Here is an 18,609-nt window from a genome sequence, read left to right as displayed (position 1 = left end):
CAAGACCAAGCTGCAAACTAGACTCATGGCCTTTGGTACCTTGTTAGGCACAGTTTTTGTTTTTGTTTTTAACTGAATTAACATTTTTAATGCGGCAGGTTTGTATAAGATCAGATGTCCAGCTTACATAGAGGAAACAGCCACCTGGGCCCAAGTAAGGGATGCTTGATTTGTTTACCCACTTCTGTGTAAAGGATAAAGGCTACTAGCTTCCTTGCTGTTGCTGCTGTTTAGTTGCAAAGTCATGTCCGACTCTTGCAACCCCATGGACTGTAGCCACCAGGCTCCTCTGTCCATGGGATTTCCATGCAAGATTACTGGAGTGGGTTGCCATTTCCTTCTCCAGGGCATCTTCCCGACCCAGGGATTGAACCCAGGTCTCCTGATTGGCAGACAGGTCCTTTACCACTGAGCTGCCAGGGAAGCCCTCTGGTTACCTTATCATGTCCTGATCTGACGACTCCTTTCTCTGGGTGCTGCAGTAAATGTATACACAGAAACTATTTATTTTAAATCATAGGATTCTAAGTACAAAATCTTTGCACATACAGAGATTTTAGTACAGCATTCAGTGCATTTTAGTACTTCATTTTCTGAAGGAGTGAGAAGATATTTATGCTAAGTTAAAGAGAGGATTTTTTACTGTCTGAGAATGTTCCCAATCTTTCTGTCTGAGATCACCAGTGACATCACTCAGTCTCAGGGAGCCACCTGTGCCCTCCAGCCTGACACCCATCCTGTCCTGTCCCTCACTGGGATCTCTCTAACACCAGGGTTAAGAGTCAGCTGCTCCTTATTTCAACATCTATACCGTGTTACGGTATCTATACCGTGGTTTCTCTTGGTGTGAAGTTCAGACAACTGTGTACTCTCCCTCACATCCACCTCTTTATCAAAAGTAAGGAAAGTAGAGATAAATCACAGGACTCCAAGCATTATTTCTTTGCGGAGAATTATTTGTAAGCTTCATATTCATGTAAATTTTATCTATGTTTTAAAACACAACAACAAACTTACAGCACTGTAACAAAACAAACCTAACTGACTTGACTCACTCACGCTCCCTGGGTGACCTTTCAGCAACTGAGTTTATAAACATGGTCCAGACTCCTCCTCAACCTGAAAGTAATCAGGTTCAGCCTAGAAAATTCAAACGGCTTTCCCCAGGCACTACGCTAGCTTTGCTTTAGTTCAACACACGCTCACCTAACTCAGTCACTGTGCCAGGCCCTGGAGGTATGGAGATAAATGAGAAACATTCCAGAGGGACCTACACGGACGCTTTCCGTGTAACATTAGGAAGGTCAGAGATGGAGGGCTGCGGCGATGCTGACGGTACAGAAGTGGGAACTTCAGTCGGTGCAGAGGAGGGAATGAGACCCGAGACGAGACTGAAAGGATGGAAAGGAGTTATCTGAGGAAAGAGGAGGAGCAAGAGCAGATCCTGGGCCGAGCACAGGCTGGGGTCCCACGTACTCACTCTGTTCACATTAGGAGAGCTGATACTCCTCCTGCTCAGCTTCCCTTTTCCCGTCAACTGCTCCTTCACGGCAACTTCCTGTGGGTCAGAGAAAACAGAGGAAAAGCACGCATGAGACACACACTTCCAGAGTAACAGTGTCTAAAGCAGGCTTTGAGCTGTGGACATATTCCAAGTTCTTTATTTACTGGAGTGGGGTGGTCATGCCACACAGCTTGTGGGATCTTAGTTCTCCAACCAGGGATCAAACCCGTGCCCCCTGTAGCGGAAGCGCAGAGTCCTAACCACTGGACTGCCAGGGAAGTCGCCTAGTTCTTTAAATGACAGCTGTTACTTCATACAACACAATGACCCAATTACTGTCACTGTGGAATATTCAAAGTTAATTAAGCAACTGACAGGTTTTGTGGTTCATTCCTTTCCTTATCTACTGATGGCTCCCTTGAAGCTGGCCACAAGTGAGTCCCAGGAGAAAGATTATGAAAAGCAGACCATTCACTTTTATGTTTCATTAGTATTTTTATTTAAAAAAAAAGTTTGGGGACTTCCCTGCTAGTCCACAGTGTCTAAAACTCTGTGCTCCCAGAGCAGGGGGTCCAGGTTTGACCCCTGGTCAGGGAACTAGATCCCACAGGTCACAACTAAGATCTGGCACACCCTAAATAAATAAATTTTTTTAAAAGCTTCAACACAGCTGTGTAAACTGACGTTTAGAGCTTCTCTGGGCCTTGGGTTTATGGCTGGCACCTCTCGTTTCCCTCTTAGAGATCCACGCTGAGGCTGTGGAGGCCAAGAAAGGATACAACATTCTGCCTCAGGGCTACATTTCTCTTTGGGGACTGTCCAGTGTCAAGGAATTTGCAAAATACTTCTTAATCAGCAAGAGTGATATATTTCCTTCCACTACTGGCTCAGGCAGTAAAGAACCTGCCTGCACTGTGGGAGACCAGGGTTCGATCCCTCCAGGGGTGCGATCCCCTGGAGGAGGGCCTGGCAACCCATATCAGTATTCTTGCCTGGAGAATCCCCATGGGCAGAACCTGATGGGCTACAATCCATGGGGTCACAGAGAGTCAGATGCGACCAAGCACACAGCACAGCACTGCCCAGGCAACTAGCTACCATTTAGGGTCTTGGAAAAAGTACCTTCCAAATATCATTTTTGTATCTTCGAAGACTCACCCAGCAAGTTTAATGTAAATTAATATGCTCCACTTAAGAGGTTTCAAAAGTTTAGACGTCACAATACTGTGAATTGCGGAAAGTCAAACCCTGGGTCGAGCTGCGCTGGCACCCTGCCCTGTCCCCATCAGCTGACCTGGCGAAGGCGGTCTAATGTAAGGAGATTCTCCACCGCCAGCACACTCCTGAGGTATTTCTCGATGTACGCTTCCGAGTCAGCAGATGCCGTGTTTTCCACATTAGCTGCCATCCTTGCTAACGTTTCTCGTTCCTCTACTCCCTGAGCATCCTGGAGAATGGAAAGGTATACGTTAAAATTACGTACCTTGCTGAAGAAAATGCTACAGAGGCGTCTTGATCTGTACGAATCCACAAAGCGTACCGAACCAACAAATGGGATGTGTTCCAAGTTCCACTTTAAAGTCAGCTCTTGGAACTCAAAATGCATTTTCCCACAGAAATCATGGTATACATGGTGGCTGGGGTCACTCTAAAGGCGAGTTAAACACAGAGCAGTTGAAACATGGCACGTTTTCAACAAAACTGTCCTCTCCTGCATTTTCATTGTGAACCAAGACATTCCTGGTTAGAAAGGATCTGGGGGCCAAGCTGGAAACCTGACCACAACAGTACTTTAGGACCACATCTTAAGGGGCCAGAGGGAGGACTAAGGAGCTGAGGTGACAGCTGGACCCATGTGGGACCCAAACCACCCTCGCAGGAAGCAGACATGTATGCAGGGTCAGAGTGGGAAGAAGGGCGAGATTCTAGCCCTTTCAGTAAGCAGCTTCCCATGGACCACATACTCGCCACACAGTCCAATCCCCAGCTCTGCAGAGGCCCAAGACTGCAAGCCAACCAAGCAGAGAAGCCCCCAGGCGTATTCTTCCCTGCCCAGCTCCATGGACACAGCTGGTCCAGGCATATAAATGGGATGTTTGCATGTCACGGGAGGGATTTTGTTAATGTAATTAATTAGATCTCTCAAGCTCATGTGGCTTATAACATATCACTCTTCTTGGGAAAAATCAGATCCTTTACTTGTGAATTTTGTTATAACAACATCAAAAACTGCAAAATACACTGGGCTGGGCTGGCCAAAAAGTTTGCTTGGGGTTTTACATACCATCATATGGTAAAACTGAACATTTTGTCCAGTCCACTGGTCATAGCAAACACCCTCTTCCAATGACACAAGAGAAGACTCTACACATGGACATCACCAGATGGCCAACACCAAAATCATATTGATTATATTCTTTGCAGCCAAAGAAGGAGAAGTTCTATACAGTCAGCAAAAACAAAACCGGGAGCTGACTGTGGCTCAGATCATGAACCCCTTATTGCAAAATTAAGACGTAAACTGCAGTAAGTAGGGAAAACCACTAGACCATTCAGGTATGACCTAAATCGAACCCCTTACAATTATACAGTGGAAGTGACGAATAGATGCAAGGAATTAGATCTGATAGAGTGCCTGAAGAACTATGGACAGAGGTTTGTGACACTGTACAGAAGACAGGGATCAACACCATCCCCAAGAAAAAGAAATGCAAAAAGGCAAAATGGTTGTCTCAGGAGACCTTACAAATAGCCATGAAAAGAAGAGAAGCGAAAGGCAAAGGAGAAAAGGAAAGATATACCCATCTGAATGCAGAGTTCCAAAGAACAGCAAGGAGAGATAAGAAAGCCTTCTGCAGTGATCAGTGCAAAGAAATAGAGGAAAACAATACAAAGGGAAAGACTTCTCTTTGAGAAAATTAGAGAAATCAAGGGAATATTTTATGCAAAGATGGGCACAATAAAGGACAGAAATGGTATGGACCTAACAGAAGCAGAAGATATTAAGAAGAAGTGGCAAGAATACACAGGAGAACTATACAAAAAAGATCTTTATGACTCAGATAACCACGATGGTGTGATCACTACCTGGAGTCAGACATCCTAGAATGTGAAGTCAAGTGGGTCTCAGGAAGTATCACTACGAACAAAGGTAGTGGAGGTGATGGAATTCCAGTTGAGCTCTTTCAAGTCCTAAAAGATGATGCTGTAAAAGTGCTACACTCAATAGGCCAGAAAATTTGGAAAATTCAGCCGTGGCCACAGGACTGGAAAAGGTCAGTTTTCATTCCAGTCCCAAAGAAAGGCAATACCAAAAAATGTTCAAATTACTGCATAATCACACGCTAGCAAAGTAATGCTCAAAATTCTCCAAGCTAGGCTTCAACAGTATGTGAACCAAGAACTCCCAGATGTTCAAACTGGATTTAGAAAAGGCAGAGGAATCAGAGATTAAATTGCCAACATCTGTTGGATCATTGAAAAAGCAAATGAGTTCCAGAAAAACATCTATTTCTGCTTTATTGACTACACCAAAGCATTTGACTGTCTAGATCACAACAAACTGGAAAATTCTTAAAGAGATGGGAATACCAGACCACCTAACTACCTCCTGAGAAATCTGTATCCAGGTCAAGAAGCAAGAGTTAGAACTGGATTTGTCCAGTTCTAACAACAGACTGGTTCTAAATCGGGAAAGGAGTATATCAAGGCTGTATATTGTCACTTTGCTTGTTTAACTTCTATGCAGAGTACATCATGAGAAACGCTGGGCTGGATGGAGTACCAGCTGGAATCAAGATTGCCGGGAGAAATATCAATAACCTCAGATATGCAGATGACACCACCACCCTTATGGCAAAAAGCAAAGAAGAACTGAAGAGCCTCTTGATGAAAGTGAAAGAGGAGAGTGAAAAAATTGGCTTAAAACTCAACATTCAGAAAACTAAGATCATGGCATCTGGTCCCATCACTTCAAGGCGAATAGATGGGGAAACAATGGAGACAGTGACAGACTTGATTCTGGGGGGCTCCAAAATCACTCCAGATGGTGACAGCAGCCATGAAATTGAAAGGAACTTGCTCCTTGGAAGAAAAGCTATGACCCACCTAGACAGCATATTAAAAACAAAGACATTATTTTGCCAACAAAGGTCCATCTAGTCAAAGCTATGGTTTTTCCAGTAGTCATGTATTGACATGAGAGGAGGACTATAAAGAAAGCCAAGCGCTGAAGAATTGATGCTTTTGAACTGTGGTGTTGGAGAAGACTCATTTGAGAGTCCTTTGGACTGCAGGGAGATCCAACCAGTCAATCCTAAAGGAGATCAGTTCTGAATAGTCACTGGAAGGACTGATGCTAAAGCTGAAACTCCAATACTCTGGCCACCTGATGCAAAGAACTGACTCACTGGAAAAGGCCCTGACGCTGGGAAAGATTGAAGGCAGGAGGAGAAGGGGACAACAGAGGATGAGATGGCTGGATGGCATCACTGACTCAATGGAAATGAGTTTGAGGAAGCTCCAGGATTTGGTGATGGACAGGAAAGCCTGGCATGCTGCAGTCCATGGGGTCGCAAAGAGTCGAACACAACTGAGCGACTAAACCGAAATGAATGTATCCAAATGCCACTGCATCTTAAGATGCCATCAACTTTAAGAGAAAATCATTTTATATATTACCAAGGAGGAAAAAAAAAGAAAACCTCAGCCAATTAACTTTAAGACAGCATCAATTTTAAGACACAGTCTAACTTCAAGAGTACTTTTTTTTAATTAACAGAAGCCTTAAAACAGATAAAATATGGAAAAATTCAGAAACAGGCTTAAGTTCACAAAACCTTTGTCTCCTACAGTAATTCATTTGGGCCTAGGAATCATCCTTGTTTTACAGACAAGGAAAGAGGAGGGCTGCATAATTAGCGAGAGAGGCAAGACTAGAGCTTAGGTCTCCTGACTCCTGGTGGGAGTATTCTTTTCACCACTGCACATGGAATACTTTCTGGAATCTGATGGGAACAGACATATCTTGGTTTTCTGAGAGAGAAGATACCCGAGTTTTAAAGAAACGTATTTACCCATGTTATCCACATCCCTCTCAAGATATAAAACATTTCCATTACTTCACAAAGTTCAACTCCTTCCCTCCCCTAAGATCAGTTCTTTCACCGCAGATTAGTTTTGCCTGTTTTAGAAGTTCACAAAAATGGAATTATACCCTTCTGCCTCTGGTTGTTCACTTAGCACAGTGACTCAGAGATTTGGTCAGCACATAGTTCATTACTTTGTATGGCTGAGTAATATTCCACAGTATGGATAAGCCATACTTTATTTACCCATTCCTCTGTTGATAGATGTTTGGGTTGTTTCCAGCTTTAGGTAATTTTGAATTAAGCAGCTTTGAATATTATTATGTAAATCTTTATGGATATATGTTTTCATTTCTCTTGGGTAAGGGCCTATAAGTGGAATTACTAGCTGATGGGGTAGATGTCTATTTAACTTGATAATAAACAGCCAGTGAATGTATCATTTTATACCCCCATTAGCAATGAAAGCATTCTAGCTGCTTTTAACAACAACAAAAAAAAAAAGCAGAGGGGAGAAGAAAAAGAAAGGCAAAACCATCTCCTGTTGCTCTCTGGTCTATGACCACTTCTTTTTGCTACTGAGTCCTCATGGCCTCTGTAACATGAAACACAAAGAAATTTTCCAGGCTTCTTCATGATGAAATACAGCTTCTAAGAAGATTATTTTGAAATAAAAAACAAATCCTTACACTGTAGGCTTTAAGTCTCATTTTTCCTTTTTATCATCAGGAATTGATAATGTGACCCTAACGCTTGCCAACTTAGTCGTTTAGCGAATTATTAACAGGTAGCCCCCTCACGTGAGGCTGTCTCTTTATCTTTCCACTGATGACTGCACATTTCTGCCCTTTGAAAACTGTGTCACCTGAAGAACAAAAAGTCCTATTAAAGAGAAAAAGAAAACTGCAAATGAGAAGGAAGGAGGGGAAGAAAGATGAAGGGGGAAAAGGATGGTTCATTGCAGCTGTGTTTCTCAACTGCATTCAAACCATTTATAGAGTTAAGATCTGAAACAACTGGAAAGAGAGAGAAAGCATTCGGATACAAGAATAAACAGTAAACCTCTGGCTACAAGCATACAAAGAGCAACCTATTACAGACCCAAGATTTTGTAGCTAGTCTAACTCGAAAAGGGGTTCAACTTTTAAAGTTTCGGCAGGTTCAAAATTAAACAATCAAACAGTTAATATTTGCCTTGGAAGCCTAATACTTTGAAGAGCCAGGGAAGAATTTAGTCACTATTTGACATTATTTGAGAGCAAAAGTATTCTGCAATAAAAGAACTCTAAAACGAAGCCCAAGTACTGTGTACTCTTCTCAGTCTTCTAAAACCTGATCTGTCTTCAAATATATACTGTCTATCTACTGTTCAAATACTCAACAGAATCGATCGACAGATGCTAAGCCCCTGAATGAAGAGTATGAAGGCACAGCAGACGGTGTGCTTAGGTGGGAGTCCTCACCCCAGGGTCCCATTCCCATTTTCCACCCCCAAGGGCAACACAGCCTGGACCTCCTCACTCACTCCCCAATTCTCTGTAGTCAACATAGCGGAAGGAACCACTCTTCTTCACTTTGTCAGAGTCCTTTCCTGGTAAGGAAGCCCTGGTTACTAGCTGTGCCAACAACTGGGTGAACCAATCTGTCTAAATCAGGGAATAAGTACTAGGAAGCATATAAACTACATTCTCGAGCAAGCGCCTGTCATGGGTATTTTCAGCTCCATTTGTTTGATTTCTATGCACATCTCAATTAGCTCAAAAAGAAAAACAGTAATAAATACTATTTATTAGTATTTAATAATAATTAATTAAAAATTAAAGAATACTACCCCATTAGTATTTAATAGTAATACTGTTGCTAACTATAATAGCAATTACAATTCACTCTTTAACATGTGTACAACTTGTGTATATTGTCTCATTTAATCCTTAAAAAACAACTCTGCACAGGACATGTTACTAACCCAGTTTGATAAATGAAAAAACTTAGGCTCAAAGGAACTTACCCAAGTTCACTTCACTAAGAGGTGACAGAAACAAGATTTCTGTCTGATTCCAATACGATACCCTGGAACTCTGTATTATGCTGTGTTGTCTCCCTTTAAGGGTTATATCCTCTATGAGTAAAATGGTACTGATTTGCTTTTCAAGAGACTCTTCTTTAACAGAAGACTAAAACCTGAACCTTTAAGCCCACAGAAGTATTACATATGCACACACATTTTACTATGAATCAAGTCACGGTTACAAAATTCCTCTACAAGCCTACAGCATTTTTGTATATACACATTTTCATTTAATACATATTTCTTAGGTAGATGACTTTTCAGGGAGTTAGCTCTTTTTACATGTTTATTCTTAGTAAATTCAAATTTCATATGATCCTTCACCTCTGGAATATTGGAGACAATTTCAAAAGTCACTCCACAGCCTGGAATAGAACTTCGATGTGACATCTTTTTGAGGAGACTCTGAGCAAAACCCTAGAGAAAAACAAAAGAGAAGATATGGTTTCCCATCTCAAAAACTGAGTTTTCGTTAACAAAGAGGCAGCATAAAAGACACCATATTCACTCTAGCCAAAAAGGAAAAGAACATTATTTGCAATGTAAGTCAAAACCCAAATCACTACATATAGGTTCCTCAACTTGTTCTTAGTGCCCCTAAACAAACCCATTTATACCATGCTTGCCATTTACCACACCAAATACATGAAAGGTGCAGATCCTAAACTCTGGAACCACGTTAGCATCTGGTTCAACTCTGCTTTAAAAAAGCTACAGAAATAAGACTGTTGACTTCTACACAATAAAATGACCTTCTAACTAAAATGTAAAGAAAGGCTGGTGACTTTTAATCCTTTTTTTCCCCAGCACAATGGACATCTTGCACTATGAATATTGACAAGTTCAGGCATTAAATTCTTGACCAAAGCAGGGTCGTTACAGAGAATGATTTAAGAGTGCATGGTCACTGTTTATGCTGACTGCGCTCTCTGCACGCTTTGAATTGAACTGTTGAATTAATGCATAGATGACTCATTTGAAGATGCTGCTAAGACTGAACATCCTGTAGAGGTTGAAGAGAGCAGGGTTGAGGGCAGAATACAATTGGTGAATAAAGATAAGAAGGAGAGAGAATATTAAACCAACACTGAACCTCTTTCCCCATGCAAAAGCAAAGTAGGATATAGGTTTTTCAAAAAACCCAAACAGAACAGGCAAAAAGCTGTTTGGTCTCAGAGGTATGTATTTTCACAAACTTATTTAATAATAATTAAGTGATTTTTAGTTAATTTTTAAAAACATTTTAGCATCTAAGAATGCAAGAGCCTCTTAGAATGCATATATTTCATCCCTTCACTCTGACTCCAGCCTTGCAAGGCTGAACCATTGCCAATTACACTGGTCAAAGTACAGCTACAGTTTGTTTTCTTTTAATGCGTGGTGGGAGGAGGTGAGAGGGCCACCATTATCTTACTTTTCTGTTTTCTATTTGTATGAAATTATTATTTTATTACATGTTTTTCAATTGTGGTAAAAGTTACATAAAACGTGCTATTTTAACCATATTCAACTGCACAGTTCAGTGGCACTATGCAATACTCACATTGTTGCACAATCCATCTCTTACCATCATCCGTCTCCCGAATTTTTCATCTTCCTAAGCTGAGACTCCGTCCCCATTAAACACTAAGACCCATCCCCACTCCCCACCCCACCCCCCAGCATCTACCAATTGTACGGAATTACTGAAGCTAACTTGCATGTATTAGGGTCATGAGAAGTCTCTGCTCTCACTACAGAGAAGCAAATTTTAGTTAATGAACCATCTGAATTTCAGTCTGATATCGAATCATTTTAACCAGGGGGGAGTGCAGCAACTTCTCACGTCTACAAATTTTAAAAATTAATTTAAAAAAAAAACAGAAGAAACTTGGTGACTTCACAACACACCTTTCTATTAAAATTTCTGTGGGGGCTGGTGGTTGAACCAGGTCAGTCCCAGTGCCTGACAGCCAGAACCCCTAGTTATGAAATGGCAAGTAATTCTTCAAAAATGCTCCCCAAGAGCAGGATGTCTTTTTCCAATTCCTCAAAGACTTCTCAGAAAAGAGTGAATGGGGGACACAGCACGTACATCGGCAGCTACCCCATGACCTATATGTACTGACGCTGGAGCGAAAAGCCGAAGAGCTGCATTTTAACAGCATTACGGCCCGTCTTCATTCAAAGATTGATATCAGTGTGACATTTAGAACTAAAGATTAATTTTTAGGGGTAGAGATTACATCTAGGACTCTGTCAACCATGACTGTACTCTTCTAAATGAGAAGATTTACTTTCATCTGTCTGGTTTTAGCCAGTATATTGAGAAGAATCCCTAGACTCAACCTCTCAAATCCTATCTTTGCAAAACCAATAAGAGAAGTGGTTTCTTTTCTTATCTAGAAGTTTTCTACTAAACCGGTTCATACGGCACCAGGTCCTCCATAATCTCAAGGCAACTGTGTGGACAGGCACGGCCATGGCCTCTGCAGAACACTGTGACCATCAGACTGTGCTTCTCATGGTCCCCAAGCCTGCCACGCCCGTTCCTCCCTCACCATCTCTGCACGTGTATTTCCTCCTCTCTGGGGAGCAGCCAACGGGTCTTTCTCTGCCTGCCAACCGCCCCTGTCCGCAGCGGAGCAGCTCCATGTCCCCTCCTCTCTGAAGCCCTCCCTGACTGCTCTCGCATCTCTGCCCTGGCGAGCACCTGCACGGCGGAGCCACCACCACAGAAGGCCAGACCCTGTTTACACACACTTACGGGCCAATGGACACGGGCTCTTTAAGGACACAGGCTATTTCTCATTCATCCTTTTACCCCAAAGCTTGGCAGAGGACTCTCTCCAAATACATGACTCAGTGAACCAGCAGAAAGGAAAGGAAAGCATGGAAAACCAAGGGTGAGGAGCACAGACAACAGCTCATTGGCAGTGAACTGCTCATCTTGTCAGAACCAGATGGAAAGTCAAAGACAAAACAGTGAACTTCGCCTTGACAGGGCTCTATGGCACCCACAAGAAGGGCTGAGAGCTGTGACTGTGGAGTCACACAGATTCAGGGTAACAATACAGTGCCATCTAGGAGGCAGTCAGGCTGAAGGGCTCCGGGACTGAAGCAAGCACAGGCACGGGACAGCCACAGTCGCCTGGAGGAGGAAAGCCCAGAGGGCCACAGAGCCTGTGGGCTCAGAGGCCAGAGCGATCCTTCCACTGCCCCGCCCTCACATCAGACCCAAAGGCACTTCTTCAATGAGCATCAGTGACCCACCTGCCGGCCGTGAACATTAACACAAATGCGCTTGCGCAATACCAACTGCATGTCTGCTGGATGGCTGAGCTGGACTGTCACCCGCACGATGAGAAACACCCGCTCGTCCACGGGGGTGCCCTTACTCAGCTGAGGGCAGCCATGCACGGCCGAGTCCCAGGAGGCTTCCACTTTCACCTGCGGAGAAGACGGAAAGGACGGAGTCACCTCCTCCTCCTTAAACACAGAACTGCACAAGGAAACGTCTTGGCTTGGCTGAAGGGGAGCAGACCAGTCGCGAGGGCACTGCTGCCTGCAGCATGACCTGGGAGACCACGGAGCCCGGGGATGTGGCCTCAGACACCTACCTGGGCGGGTACAGAGCAGGATGTCCCCGGCTGGCAGCAAAAATGTATTTACTTTGAAAAATACTCAAATGGAAAGCTGTAAATTTAGCACAACGAACTCCTGTGTTTCTCCCATACAGATTCATCGACTGCGAGCATCTTCCCTTTTTCCTCCTCCTGGCACACACACACTCAGTACTGCTGTTGTTTTGGGGGGTTTCTGTTGCATTACTTTAGAGTAAGTTACAGACGTGTAACTCTTTATCCCTGAGCACTTCGGCAAGTTTTTTTTTTTTTTTAATTTTTTGATGTGGGCCAATTTTAAAGTCTTTATTGAATTTGTTACAATATTACATCTGTTTGATGTTTTGGATTTTTGGCCCTGAGGCATGTGGGATCTTAGTTCCACGACCAGGAATAGAACCTCCACCCTTTGAATTGGAAGGCAAGATCTGAACCACTGGACCATCGGGGAAGTCCCAGCAAGGACCTCCTCTGACTTAACCATAGAACAATGATCATATTCAGGAAATGTAACTCCGATACAATACTGTTATGTAACAGCGTCCACACTCAGATGCTTCAGCAGTTCTGATCTGGGATCTCAAACTGCATTTAGCTGTCCTGACCTTTTAGTCCACTTTCATCTAGGCTGGTTCCTAGCCTTTCTTTGCCATTCATGACACTGGCTTATTAAAGAAGGGTGCAAGCCCACTGTTTTACAGAATATTTTACTGTTTTTACAGAACACACCCCAATTCAAGCTTTGCATCTTTGAATAACACTGTTGGTAATGTCCTTCTAAGCATTGCACTGGCTTTCCTTCCTTAAAATCTTTTATCATTTTTCCAATATACTCAAAATTAGAAATTAAGCCCCCAGTGTATATCCATCATTCAGACTGAAACATTTTCATCTGGCTTCATCTATCCCTTTTCCCCCTCATTCACAAGTCTTTACTAAAGCATTTCAAAGTCAGTGCCAAACATTGTGCTGTTTTACCTCCATGTGCGTCAGGAGCATTTCCCCATAGAGTGGACCACTGCTGATCTGAACTGCTAATACTAACAGAGATCCTTTACCAGGAAGAGCAGTACAAAAGCGAATGGGCATAATCTGATTGGTCCTTTCCTTCTGAAACTGGTTCAGTTCTTCCCAGAAATCACAATTAAGATTTTCATTTGTATTTCTGGAGAAATGGAGGCACTGAAATTATAACTTTGCTGATTGCTCCCAAAGGCCTATGGAAAGGCTAAAGGAACTGCTTTTCACTCAGTCTTCCCGAGTTACGCTTTATTTACCTCTCCGTCGTGCTGTTTGACGATCTGCAGCTCAAAGAACTCGTCTTCCTCTTCCCCAGCGAGGGTAGCATCCCATCCACCGGCTTCGGGGTCATCGAGATTATCCTGAGAGCTGAAATCATCAGCTAAAAGCGGAGGAGTTCCATTAAACACGGAGATCACTTTAAAGGATAACCCCTACCAGCTACATTTCAATGTGCTTAGTAGCAGAATTCTCCTGCCTCAAATTTCATTTGCTTTTGGCTCTGAAATCTTACATGACACAGAGGATGACCATTAAACAGTTCACACATCTCAGAGATGGAGACGCCGCAAGAAATTACCTCAACCCAATCGCCTGCCTCCGTGCCTTATTTTGCATGGAAGGCGATGGAAGCCAAGAAACCCAAGAGGTTCCTCAAGGTCAACCCATAAATGTTAAGGATAGGATTATAACCCCAAGTCCCTGTCTTTCAGCGCACTGAAGGCACGACAATGAGACTGATCCCATTATCTGACAGGTAAATTTAACAACCCAAACCTATTGGTTACATGAGCTAGAAACGGAGTGGTTGCCCTGTGGTCCTCTGATAACTCATGTCCAAGCCTGGCCCTCCCAACTCCCCAGCCATCTAAGCTTGGGGGTGAGCATCGAAGTCTCTTTTCTAGGACGTGGGCTTCATGGACCAAGAACAGACATAAGGCTGAACAGGGTGCTGCTCCTGTCCTGGAACATCCAAACTGCTAGGTCTTCTTTAAGCTTATCCTTTTCCACTTTCTAGCCCTCCTGCACACACGTCCATGCCCCTCACCCATCTAAGAACCTAATGTGAGGACAGGACAGAGCTGCCTTCAGTCTCCAAGGCTCGAGAGAACAAGGCAGGACAGGGTGCTGCTCCTGTCCTGGAACATCCAAACTGCTAGGTCTTCTTTAAGCTTATCCTTTTCCACTTTCTAGCCCTCCTGCACACACGTCCATGCCCCTCACCCATCTAGGAACCTAATGTGAGGACAGGACAGAGCTGCCTTCAGTCTCCAAGGCTCGAGAGAACAAGGCAGGACAGGGTGCTGTGGAAAGAGCTTAAAACCCCGCTGGGTGGACAGACAGTGGAAGAGGCTAAGTGTTCTTCTCTGACTCCCTGCATATGTAAAAATCGTCCACACATCCAAGTAAGCCAAATGGTAACTGTGTGCTCAGTTGCTAAGCCATCAGACTCTGTAACCCCATGGACTGCAGCCCGCCAAGTTCACCTGTCCATGGGATTTTCAAGGGAAGAATACTGGAGTGTGTTGTCATCTCCTCCTCTAGGAGAGTCCCGACCCAGGGATTGAACCTGGGTTTCCATACTGGCAGGTGGGTTCTTTACTGTTGAGTCACCAGGTTAAGGATGCTAAATACCTGAGATGCCGAAACGCACTCTCAGGGTGAAAGAAAACTAGGAGGGCATGCAGGCTTGTCTGTTTAGGATAGTTCATTTTAATACACGGTTCTTCTGCAGATGTCTTTGGCATTTAAATGCTGACTTTTAAATTATTTTTAGCTCTTTAATCTACCTTTTCATTTTCAGTTTCTCTCCTCAGACAGAATATATGTAAAATGTAGCCGTATCCAAAATATTTCACAAGAGTGGAAAAAATGACGGTAATTTTTAAAAGGTGCGGGGCGGGGGTGTTGTAATGGATGGCACAAGAACTCTCAGAAAAAGTGACAAATCCATTAGGTAATGCTAAGAAGACACCAGACAAAAGAAACCATGCTACATGAGCATCACTAGTTACCAGTCATTTCCGGACAGAAGTCTCTTCCTGAGAATTAAGTGCAGGAAAACATTACTATCACCCTAGATTGAAGGAAGAACAGAGCACAGAGGGCAATACGTGCTGGAGAATGAAACGTGAGAGCACACGGCGATGAAACATGCCTCTCACTGCTATAAAAACAGTATGCTCACAGGAAATTCATTCTTTGTTGAGGTATTAGAGTCCTTCTGCACACTTAAAACGGACCTGAACCTCAGGCCTGCAGAACTGCCTATCTGCATACCTGGTTAGAATCTAAATGTTACTTGGGCTTCCCAAGAGGCTCAGTGGTAAAGAACCTGCCTGCCAATGCAGGAGACACGGATTTGATCCCTGGGTTGGCAAGATTCCCTGGAGAAGGAAATGGAAAACCACTCCAGTATTCTGGCCTGGGAAATCCCACGGACAGAGGAGCCTGGAGGGCTGCAGTCCATGGGGTCACTAAAGAGCTGGACACAACTTTGTGACTGAGCAACAACAGGTGTTACTCAGACATTAAGTTTTCAGAGGAAAGCCTTCAGAAGGGACTTCCTCACTTACCATTTAAGTCAAGGAATATGACAGGAATGTGTGTTTCCATCCCAGGAACTGGGGTCCTGAAACATAATGAACAACAGCATCTCAAATAAGGCAGCCGTTCTCAGTGGCATGTATCAGCTTGGCCAAAAAGTTTGTTTGGGTTTTCGTTAAGATGTTATAACAAACCCAAAGTAACTTTTTGGCCAACCCAATGCTCTGTATCTCAGCTTTCATATATTAAGAGCTATTAGAGGTCAATTGGTAATGCTGGGTACTGCGTTTGCTGTAATTTCACATCAGAGACGCCACAAAGACCTGACTATCAACACTGCTTCTTTTCTACAGTGCTCTCACGTAAATTATCATACGCTCTGATACCAGAACTCAGGAGACACACGTACCTGTTTAAAACTGAAGTTGAAGCTCCCTTGTTTAAATGTACCTTCTTACAAAGTTATATACCTAAGGGCCCCATGTGGCTTAATTCGATATTTTTAATTTCTATAAAGTGGAACAGAGCATCTGCTGACAGTTAAGTTTAGGCCAGCACCAAAATCAAAAACTCCTGGAGATGCAATTTTATTAGGAGTAAATAGTCTTTCAAGGGAATGACCCAAGTAATTAACATATTAACTATTTTTTTTAAATGCTAAGTGCGATGGTACTAAATATTGATTTAGATTCTCAGAAACCTTAATTACTTGGGCCAATATTACTTTATAAAACACAGTTTTAGGGCACAGTTATTCCAACTCACGAAAATAATTTAACACTTCCTCTAATTCAGACAATTTTTTTTTCCATATGCTATGACTCATCCATTAATCAAAGCAGAGGCAACATTCACAGAGGAAGTGGGCAGCCCTGGGAGCTCAGAGAGCGCTGGAAGACAGATGGCTGCACCCATACCATTCTGCCGGGGCCCCTGGAATCCCGCTGCCAGCCGAGGGGACCATGACTGCGTTCCTCTCCTCCGTCAGAGTCAGCCGCATCTCTAGGAGCTGAGCTTCACGGTCGGCATCGTCCTCTGTCTTATCTAGAACATTAGGAATCAGGATCAAACACAGGTAGCCCACTTCCTCCTCCTGTGTATGCTCTGTATATGCCAGGTACTGGCTGATGAGGGTTCACCAGCAACTTACGACCTCTCCAATTCCTGATGAAAATTTGTTCATGATAAAATACTGACAACTGGCTAGTGGGGCTGGTGTGCTCTCACTGAGAGGCCACCTTCAGTTCATCAAAGGCCACAGAGGAACAGAACAGAAATGATTGTGAGAGTCAGAAGGTTCGAGGGCTTCTAGACCAGAAACCAAGAAATGCGGGCCTCTTCCTTGGTTATGTTTGCGGGACAGTGCTTTACTGCACATACTCTGTTTCCTCGTCATGAGAGGTAAGGGAGACCTATGCAAAGCCATCATTAGAATCGGGTAACTGTCCTTCTGAAAGGATATGACACAAATCAGCACCATTCCTGTGCTCTCGCGGTTCCCATGATGGATGAGTTCATCTACTTTTCCTTTCCGTGACGGCCAATGGGGATTAACCACACTCTGATGTGGGGGAAGGGAAATGTTCCAGTTGCTTTCATACCATGTTTACCGACAAGCTTTTGCAGTTGTTGATCTAAATACTCCTGACGTTTTGTTAACGCATTTAGCCATTTTCTACGGAGTCTCTCTAAATCCCGATCCTGGAAGTAAACAGAGGAACTCAGAGTGAATATGTCAAGACAGTACATCCAACACTCTATCTTACCTTACTCTAATAGGCTTCAAAAATGTAAAGTATTACACCCTAACATTTTTGTTATCACTGTTAGTTGACTTCAGCCATTATTAAGAACAGAAACTTTCATAAATTAAAGCATTAGTGTCCTATAGTAAGACCATTCCTGAAAGGGCCTTCTCTGATATCCAGAACCAGTTTCATTTCTGTTGGCTCAAAGGATAGAACAGAACTTCAAGCATTTGTACAGCAGAGCTCGTCTACAAGGTCTCTTTGCTGATAAAAGTCACAAATACTGGGACTTCCCAGTTGTCTGGTGGTTAAGATTCCGCCTTCCAATAGAGGGAATGCACGTTCGATCCCTGGTTGGGAAACTAAGATCCCACAAAAATCACAAATACTATTTGACAATCCCCACATTTATTTCCTTTAGAACCATCATAAGAACTTTTCAGATTTCTTAACTACAGTCTTCAACATGTTCCACCCATCTCTGGACATCACGTAAACGCTTCTCCCCTTGTTTCTGTGGGATTCTGGAGGGGAGCGCGTTCTCAACAGACTAAACTCTACCAGTCAACACCTGACTACACGCCCATCTCACCTCATTTCCTTCTGTAATAAAGTTACGAGACGGGTAGATCAGGGGAATGCTGAGCAGACTGGGCGTATCTGGGTTTCACTAAGGCACTTAACCAAATAACTCCTGACATTCTTGTGGACAAGATGGAGAAATCTGCAACGGATCTACTTGGGCGAAATTACGGACGAATGAAATATCACATCCAAAGGACAGTGATTCATGGAATAACATCAGCTTAAAAGAAGTCTGTACGGTCGTGCCGCAGGACTCTGTATTTAACCCTCTCTGATGCAAGGCTTTTATCAGTGACTTATAGGGAGGCAGACACTTTTATCCGATTAGAATGAGGCCAAATCATGAGGCTGACGACACTGGACGACATATTCGGGATCCAAAGAGCTCTGACATTCCTAGATGATGACTAACCAGACTGGCAAACTAAAACTTATCAGACATAAACAA

At 43.4% G+C, this 18,609-nt stretch overlaps 1 protein-coding gene across 2 annotated transcripts in view; it reads right to left on the bottom strand.

Moving 5' to 3' along the window:
* KIF13B (kinesin family member 13B) overlaps window positions 1-18,609 on the bottom strand; it is a 213,177-nt gene that overhangs the window by 51,177 nt on the left and 143,391 nt on the right. For both annotated transcript variants that reach the window (XM_055428055.2, XM_088837822.1), the window contains exons 27-34: window positions 17,430-17,529; window positions 16,746-16,872; window positions 15,858-15,913; window positions 13,539-13,663; window positions 11,912-12,088; window positions 8,984-9,076; window positions 2,799-2,951; window positions 1,481-1,558 (exon numbers count right to left, since the gene is read on the bottom strand). In XM_055428055.2, coding sequence (XP_055284030.2) covers window positions 1,481-1,558; window positions 2,799-2,951; window positions 8,984-9,076; window positions 11,912-12,088; window positions 13,539-13,663; window positions 15,858-15,913; window positions 16,746-16,872; window positions 17,430-17,529 — 909 coding nt within the window. The remainder of the gene's footprint in view (window positions 1-1,480; window positions 1,559-2,798; window positions 2,952-8,983; window positions 9,077-11,911; window positions 12,089-13,538; window positions 13,664-15,857; window positions 15,914-16,745; window positions 16,873-17,429; window positions 17,530-18,609) is intronic.

The sequence above is a fragment of the Moschus berezovskii genome, chromosome 7 (assembly GCF_049115385.1).
Source record: "Moschus berezovskii isolate FMDL1 chromosome 7, NW_MosBer_1.0, whole genome shotgun sequence".
In the NCBI taxonomy this organism is placed as follows: Eukaryota; Metazoa; Chordata; class Mammalia; order Artiodactyla; family Moschidae; genus Moschus; species Moschus berezovskii.
Note: the sequence above shows the minus strand (reverse complement) of the source record. Positions and strands in the feature narration are given on the sequence as shown.